At 35.9% G+C, this 8920-nt stretch overlaps 1 protein-coding gene and 1 long non-coding RNA gene across 5 annotated transcripts; one reads left to right on the plus strand and one right to left on the minus strand.

Annotated features, from left to right (window-relative positions):
• Nucleotides 1-166: 166 nt before the first annotated feature.
• Nucleotides 167-1911, minus strand: cathD (cathepsin D). Its single transcript, XM_017608308.1, has 2 exons — nt 1604-1911; nt 167-1520 (listed from the first exon to the last, which is right to left on the minus strand). Exon 2 carries the CDS (start codon nt 1505-1507, stop codon nt 350-352), a length of 1158 nt encoding a protein of 385 aa, XP_017463797.1. The 5' UTR covers nt 1508-1520; nt 1604-1911; the 3' UTR covers nt 167-349.
• Nucleotides 1912-3992: 2081 nt separating this feature from the next.
• Nucleotides 3993-6864, plus strand: LOC108357223 (uncharacterized). 4 transcript variants are annotated; one of them, XR_001846644.1, is made up of 8 exons: nt 3993-4114; nt 4280-4446; nt 4622-4732; nt 4909-4961; nt 5289-5487; nt 5547-5598; nt 5661-5738; nt 5911-5972. It is a non-coding gene; the product is annotated as an uncharacterized LOC108357223 (long non-coding RNA). The 4 variants fall into 4 exon arrangements; XR_001846643.1 differs by lacking the exons at nt 5547-5598; nt 5911-5972 and adding an exon at nt 5794-5904 and having other exon boundaries at nt 3996-4114; XR_001846642.1 differs by lacking the exon at nt 5547-5598 and having other exon boundaries at nt 3997-4114.
• The last annotated feature ends 2056 nt before the right edge of the window (nt 6865-8920 follow it).

An 8920-nucleotide genomic window follows, 5' to 3' on the forward strand; every position in this document is an offset into this window, starting at 1 on the left:
TAACATACATACATAAGTAAAATGGATCTTCCTTGCGTAAGTCAATTGTAAACAAAGTACATTTACATTAGTACATTCTTATCGGCCTACATACATATATGTATAAAGAAAAATATTAATGTTTAGATGGACATTTCACACATTTCACAAGTGAAACGAATTTATACGAGGTTATATTTGATTTATCAATTTTATTTATTTAAAGCCTGAAAATACATTTGATGCACACAAAATCGCCACATGTTGTTGCATGGAAATTTACTCGCCATAGATAGTACTCTATTCAATTTCTGTCTTCATATCATTCTCCCTCCAATCAGACTTATTCTATTTTTATAACTACTTAAATTCATTTTGCCGTGGCAAAACCAACGCGATCATTACCCATGTCGAATTCAGTATAGTATTTACCAATGAATACATCTCCTAGAATCCATAGTGGACCATTTGGTGGTGGTATATCCATGCCCATAAAACCGGATAAGCAAATAGTTTTGCCCATTTGCGCGATACGCAATATATAATCTTTGCCTTCTAGCTCGAACGTTTTTCCGGCCAATACAAATTTAATTACTGGAAGTTTAGGTATCATATCACACGAAACCATATACTGTCCACCCATTATAGGTGTTCCTCCTATAGCTTGATTAATAGCAGTGGTTTCCTGTGTGGGCCCAGCAATTAATGAGGTACCTGTATCGGCGATAACTTGGCATCCTCCTTTGCAAAGCTGCAAATCGCCAATTGAAGCGGAGTCCATCTTAATTTGCCAATATGCTTTGCGGGTTACAGGAAGATAGGTAAAGTCTCCGACATAATGCTCTGGATCTGACCCACCAAATATGATTTCACCTCCTTCAGGTGCAGCAGGATTACGGTTAAGATAAAAGGAAAATATTGGTGCCGAGATAAGACCCTGTTCATACATGCTGTAGAATGGGGGTTTAACTCCATCCACAGATATCGAATTGTAAGCCAAGCCAAGAATACCGTCGAATTTCGCTGCAACAAATACTAGTCCGGGTTCGCTCATAGCTTCGGCAAAAATTTGGTTTTTAATATTCAGTCCACCGATATTTACAGTGTCAGATGATAAATATCCAGACAAGCTACCAGAACCGTAGTGTATGGCAAATTCGGTGCCATTTTTTTCGTATGTTTTAGATTTTGTAGCATCGTACTTGTTGTGCATTAAGCAGGCGATGTTCGTTAAATGGCATTTCTTCGATGGTACCCAGAGGTTTGAGGAACCTGTATCAAAAACTACTTTGAAGCTCTGCGGGGGAGTTCCAATAGATATTGGGCCATAGTATTGCGCATCTAGGTAATTGGAAAGCGGTTCAGGAGCTACACCACCATTTGCATATTTAATACGTAATTGATGCAACTCCGTGCCGACATCTGAAAAATGGTGCCTGGCTGTTTTGAAACGCTTGAGTGGGACCCGAAGCAGCTCAGAATTACAGCCGCAAACAACGGCAGCTACAATCAACAGTATTTTAAACATCTTTAACGTTTACCTAAAATTTTACGCAATTAAACAATAAAATTTTAATTAAAATATAAGAATGTGATTTGATTATACATTTTTTAGTTTACTAACCGCAGACAATTTCCACTTGTTTGCAAGTTTCCTTTAAGTGAAGTGAATAATACGTTGCTTTAAATATAACTAAATGGAAAAATTACTGCAAATTGCAAATCTTCTGAAAAACTGATAATGACGAAGCAACAGTGCACAAAGGCGATGTAAAAACAACAAAAGTAGTGATGTTTTCTTTTTCGGTACCCGATACATTACATTACACCTTCGTCATTATATGCATTTCAAGTTTGGAAAAAACTTTCATTACTAATTTATATTTTATCGGCTACAACACTTGAACTTATCCCAACAGAGAAATATTATTTTATCAGTTATAACCTTAGTCGATCCTAGGTTCAAGAAAAATGCTTTGACGGATGAAGAAGCCTTTCAGGTGGGTGGTTTTGTAAACAGTTAACGACAAGTTTCGGATCAATATCGCACTTGTTGGCGTAAACATATTTCATATCATACGTCAACAAAACCGATACCGATTCGAAAATTGTCGCTAACTGGTTAGAGAATCTGCTCCAGGCATACAAAAATGATATCGTCCGATTCAGCTGGAACAAAAGTGCTTCAAACAAGTAAGAGTTTCTCTGCATTATGCGAATATACATATATACATCCTTATTTTGAATCAGTATTAGAAGCTCTATTGGCTCCTACATTCGGGTTTTGATAGGCGAGTCTCCCTGAACCGTTTTTTCCATACGCGCTTTTATTCGAAACCTAAATGTTTCGGTACCGAGTATCGGGAGTACTGGATACTTTTTAAATCGGTACCGAATTTCGATCTTTACTTAAAAGTATTGACTCAGCACATCACTACAGAAAAGATTTTGTAGTCGCGTAATAAAGTGGTGTCATACGTGACAATGCAATATATTTCGAAAGGATGTCAAATTGAGAAATTTCTGAAAGCACTTACAGTCACACCTTACAATAAAAGCGAGGTTTACACTATCCAACATGTGCGACAACATAAGCTCTGATCCAATACTTTTCGTGAAAAATCCTGTAAAACTGTCAAATAGCAAAATTACTCTCTGAAGTGAGAGTAAAAAGTGAGTAGCAACAAAAAGTACGGGAACAAAAAACCATTTTTCCTGTAAAAACGTCAACCAGTGATTGCCTGACACTTTTCATGATTTTACCAGAAGAAAAAGTTCGGGTAAAATCTTGCAACTTCATTATCTACACAACTCTCCAAAAGTCGCTCTCATTTACAGGATTTTGGAGGATTGTTGAGTACGGGAACATTTTTCCTGCAACTTCGTGTAAAATCCTGTAAGTTCATGGAGTACTGGATCAGAGCTATAGTGTTATGGCTACCGATATTTGATCGTGTAAACGCTTAAACAACCGCTCCACACACCCTGGCGGATTTTACCATAAACATGAAAAAAGAATAGTTTCATCAAAATTTTAAGCTTTTTAATTCGAAAATATATAAACATTTTTTGTATGCAGTTTTATAGCATTTAAATTTTAGTATAATTCAGTGCAAGCTTGTAGTTGCTAATAGCCTATTTCCACCAAAGGCTTAACTGCAGTTAAGAGCTCAGAGAAGTTCAAATTATTCCAACATGGAGTCATCGGCAAGATTTTTTCCTTAAGTTTTGCTTTTTTCCTTTCGTTTTCTTCTGCCTAATAGGTGGAATTACCCCCTTCGAGTTGTTATCTTCGTTTTCAAACGGCATAAACTGCAGTTAAGGCTTGGTGGAAATCAATTATAGTTTACTGCCCATCTCCACAGGATAAAGTTTATATCTTGATACATATGTTAGAATATAAATATCTAATTGAGATCGCCCATTGCTCGCAGAGATTACATTTGCTTTAATGAGAAAAAGTGGCAACATTGCTTTTTCGCGTATACAGTGGCTAGCTGCGTTTCAGTGAGCGCCGATGGAGATTTCATTTATTATTTTAGATTATTTGGATAAAGAAAAGTTACGCAAATTCAACATCGATGTGATGCTGATAGAAATCTGGATCGATTTCGCGTAAATGTACATTTGCTAAATGCGATAGCATGAACGCTCTTCGAAAACACATGTTCGAAAGTGCTAAATGTTGCATTTTAAATGCAGCAAAAACTCTGCGTTATAGCGAATTTACATGAGGCGATATTTCAGGTGATTTTTAGTTGCCTTTCAACTAATCGGTTGCAGTGATGTTGGTCGGCTGCCTGCTTTCGTTCAACTTTTGGTTCAACTAATCGCCTGTGAAAGTTGAATCATGTAAATTCCCTATTAACAACTTCACAGGCAAGAAAAAAATAACCAAAATGGGTTAAAAGAACAAAACGGCAACACTGCCGAGAACTTTGGTTTGGTACGAACTTACATATAGGTGTCGCCTTCATCAGTTTTAAATATTGGTACTACTGCTTGATAAATAAATCGTCGACAAATGGCGCTGCGGAAGCGTTCATTTCATTTTGGATTTGCTTCCAGTCAACATGTGCCTTGGATTCTCCGTGAGCGGGTTTTATAATTTTAAGAAAATCTTAAGCAAAAAATGGTGAGTTCTTAAAAGAAATATTTTGTAATTTGAATTTTTATGATGTTTATGTATACCGCCCCAGTCGGAAAGAAAATGACGATTTGGTTTTATTTGCTGATATTGCGGATAATATACTTTTTGCGTTGACCGGGCTATCGAAATTAAATTGTGGTTTAATTTCAGCTTCGCTGGGGTTCAACTAAGCATCGTGGATTAAATTGTTTGAGAGTTGAATCTCCAAGATCTGTATTGACGCTAGTGATAGTGTGGATTGGATTGCTGGATAGATGGATTCGTTGAAAATCGTTGACCTAAGCACGTTTAGGTTATGTGATATCCGCTGCTAAAAGGTAACTTCAATTAAGAAGAATTGACTTATCAAAATGTTTAAACATGATGTTTTATATTACCGCCCCAGTCGGATAAATACTGACGATTGGTTAAAACTTTCTGATAATTAGGATCAGAAAATTTCATATTGACTATTAGTAGACGTAACTTATGTAGGTATTTTTTTAATTCTAGGCGCGTGTAGAAAAACATGGCTGCATTTAATGGTGAATAGCTGGATAGATGGATTCCTTGAAAATTGTCGACCTAAGCACGTTTAGGTTAATTGATGTCTGCTGCTAAAAGGTAACTTCAATGAAGAAGAATCGACTTATCAAAATGTTTAAACATGATGCTTAATATTACCGCCCCAGTCGGATAAATACTGACGATTGGTTAAAACTTCTGATAATTAGGATTAGAAAATTGTATATTGACTATTAGTAGACGTAACACTTATGTAGATATTTTTTTAATTTTAGGCGCGTGAAGAAAAACGTGGCTGCATTCAATTATGGCTTAAACGGTGCCTAGGGTTAGTTCATTATGAATACATTTTTTTATACAAACTTACGTTTGCGATAATTAAAATAGACAAATATATAACTGAATTTCCTATCTAGAACATTTTTGGCTGACTTCCTGAATGCATCAATGCAAAGCATGTCTCTTTTATTTCTAAACTATACCTGAAGAAAATGTCCAATATGCACAACCACGTGGAAATGCCAAATTGGGACTTAGTTGCTCAAATTAGGCGTTTCCATCAAACATAGTTTAGAGATTGATGCTTTGTATTAATGCATTTAGGAAATCTGACTAATTTTATAATTGATTAAGCAAGCAAATTTTGTTATTTCAGCTTCCGTGGATGAACTAAACCTTCATATGATTAAATTGCATGCATTCACCTAAGAAAGTGGTGATAATGTGGATTAAATTTCTGGATAAATGGATTCCTTCGGAATTTTCGTTGATCTAAGGAAGTTTAAGTCAAGACATCCAATACTTATGGTATAAAATGTGGCAGCATTTAATTATGGTGTAAACGACGTTTTAAGGTTAGTTCATTTAAATTAATTTTCCATACAACGCACGTTCATGATGATAATTAAAGTAGACAAGCATATAACTGAATTTCCTATGTTGATTACTTTCGTCTGACTAAACATGTAATTTTTCTTATATGTAAGTATAAGTAGAAGCCATCTAATAATAAATTTATTTAATTCAGGAATGCAAGAACAAAGGAGGCATTTACGGTCCAGTTCTGCTTTAAACCACGTTAAGACAATGATCCTTGCTCATATCGGTAAGGATTCTTTCATTTACAGCTCGATAATATCATTGCTAATGATGATTTTTAGTTATCCCTGTCATAAAGACAATCTTGATGATTAAACTACACTGACAATCTTTGCTGTATTTATTACATCTATAAATTTATTTTGTAGAAAAACTAACTAATTTTTCTCTTATTTCAGGTGCTTATTTTGATGGATTCAAAAATGTTATATGAACGTTAATAAAGAAAATTTCAGAGTAACTTAAAAACTGTTGTTAATCAAACGCCTGTCGAATGTTGATTTCAATTATATATTAAGTGAGTAGGGAATGGCTGCGTCCTCTTCAGAAATGCATCGGGCCAAAGCATCGTGTTCGCCATTCGATAGTTTCAGTTTTCACTATCGGTAGTATTATCGAAATTAATGGCTCTATTATGCATGGCAACTGATAGCCGATGTGAAATGTATAGCAACTGGCTACTGAGTCTGGTCGCGAAATTTTTGGTTTCCCGCTTGTGACGATTTTGTTATTTACATAAATTGTTAAGCGCATCGGAGCAAAGTTGCCAATTACTTCGAAATGCACAAGTCAAAAAAGTAAATTTGGACGTTGTCTGCGCTTTTCTGTATACTGAGATTAATCGCTATACATAATACAAAGTACGATACTGGTAGCCTTTTGGCTACTAGACCAGCAACTAGATACTAGTTGCCATTCATAATAGGGCCATTAATCCATTTTTTACAAAAGTTAAAAAAATTAACAGTCAAAAATTTCAACCATTCGGGAAACAAAACTACATTTCGTGTCCAGTATTTGCGAAATGGGGTTAATTTTATTATCAGGCCAATTCTTAATACTCCCGGGGAGTTTGTTTCTCCCGAGAAAGAAATCCACCAATAATTAACTCCCAGGTAGTAGCTTTTTCCCCGAAAACTTGCGAGGAGGAAATTCCAACATCAAAAAAGCTGTTTGACGCTTTTGAGAGCTCAACTTGGCCATTTAATATAAAAAATCCTCGGGGGAATTTTTATTCATGATAGGAGGAAAGGGAAAAGAGAGGAAACTCTCGGGGAGTTTCTGTTCAGAATCGGCCAGTATTCCTAGGACTGCATTTACACCCAATTTACACCTGTGCATGAACGAAGACACAAGATCACGTAAGAACAAGGGAGTGAAAAAAGTTGATTTTTTGAGCGGGTTCTACGCCATCTGGTTTCGCTGGAAAACGAAAAAAAGTAAAAGCAAAGAAAACCAGAATTAACCAAAATTATTGCAAGTCATTTTAAACATACGATTCGGCTAAAATGATTCATTAAAAAGCTTTAAAACATGTCGTGTTGAATTAACTCTTTAGTTAAAGAAAAGCGTAAAGTGTGATGTAAACAAATGCTCAGCTGACGAACCCGCTTTGGTAAACTTTTCTCAAAACCAGTTACAAATACAACGTCGCGTTCTTGCCTGGTTTTAAATTTTTGGTTCATGTGTGCGGAGTTGTCTGTCATCACACGCAACTTGGACGCATGGAAGTAAGGGTATGATTATGCATATTTCGCATAACTTCGCACAACCATTTGTACCAGAGCACTAAAAGTGTAGCTTAAGAAAATGTGAAGCTAAATCTAAACTCAATATCGCCAAGTTTTTAAAAGTTCTGCTAACTTCTGGGTAATGGAATACATACAAAGTACATACGAAATTACAGTTTGAAGTTTATGCGAAGTTGTGCGAAGTTATGCGAAGTATGCGTAATCAGACCATAACACCACCTTGTATAAATTCGCCCTAGCGTGAACGTTGGCAAGGCAAAGAATTTCATTTGTATGCTTACTAGATGTCTCCACAGGCAAAAGTTTTTATCTTGATAATGTTACGAGGCAAAATTTTGCCCATGGAGACCGCATATTGCTCTTGGCAAGCATAAATTAACAGAGCTTTTATCTTGATAAATATTGCCAGCAATTTGGTACTTTGACAGCTATATTTTCATTTGCCCGATAGCTTCGTGGAGACAACATTATTGATATTTCGATATAAAGGCAAAAATTTAGCTGTTTTCTATTAAATATTTGTTATTATTCGCTTGGGTGTGAAATAGCATATGTTTTAAATTTTTATGTGATGAAATCCGGAAAAAATAGCCACCTTACAAATGCTTTTATCAAGATAAAAAATCATAATCCAACTACACAAGATCTGACCTAAATGTAAAAATAGGCATGTTTTATTCAACTATCACAAGCAAATAGCTAAATCTTGGTCAAATAAAACGAAATTATTTCCTATGTTAGCCTAATTTTGACAGTTGTTTGACTGCAAATAGCGTCAGAGTAAGTTTTTGCCTCTTTCTGATTGGCTGAAGGAGAAAATTTCCGATGCTGAATGGCAATGCCTCTTGTTCAATATATAAGCCAAGATAACTTTTCATAAGCCAATATAATTATGTTGGGTAAGTCCTCCATACAAAATAAGCTAATAGCTTAAATTTCTGGACAAATAAAACACGGCTAATGATGTATTTGTTGTACAGAAGCGGAGAACAATGATTTGACACCATCTTATTTGAAAATTTCTATAAGATAACCGAAATTAAGAAAATAAAAATCGCTTTGGTTTCAGCTATTACGCCGATCTGTAATTTCTGGATCGGCTTTCGGCACAAATTTGATTTCCTTCTCTCACTAGGTACTTTTCATGTACTCGCTCTCAGATTTTCGTTCAACAAAGGTCGGTGTTATGCAGACAAACTTTTGTTTGCCAAATTAAATGGCGGCTGCGTAGTTTGCTCGGTGGTGGTTATGTCGAGTTTGGCACAGGGTTGCACGTTCATTATGGTTTTCATGGCTATTGCCAACACGAAATGAGAATTTCAGATGTACATAACGCGCAAAATTTAAAATTTTTGTATATGACAACACCGAATTTGCTGCAGTTTGACCAAACAAAATTAGTTTGCTGTGAGAGTCGCCAAACTCGCTCTCTCCGAGTTTGCTGCAACAACAATTGCACGCAGTTTGCCAAACAAAATTTCTGCATAACACCGACCAAACGAATGCGCCATGTTTGTTCGCTCCATCGCGCACAATTGCTACAAACTCCAGTGCGGGAACATAAGGTGCGTTCGTTTAAAATCTCCAACAGAAACCAACCAACTGCCAAATTCCGGCGAAATGTCATCTGTTCGCTCACAAGAGAGAAATATCCAAA

This window comes from Rhagoletis zephyria, unplaced genomic scaffold (assembly GCF_001687245.7).
Source record: "Rhagoletis zephyria isolate East Lansing unplaced genomic scaffold, Rhagoletis_zephyria_1.1 Rzeph_scaffold_00176, whole genome shotgun sequence".
Classification (NCBI taxonomy): domain Eukaryota; kingdom Metazoa; phylum Arthropoda; class Insecta; order Diptera; family Tephritidae; genus Rhagoletis; species Rhagoletis zephyria.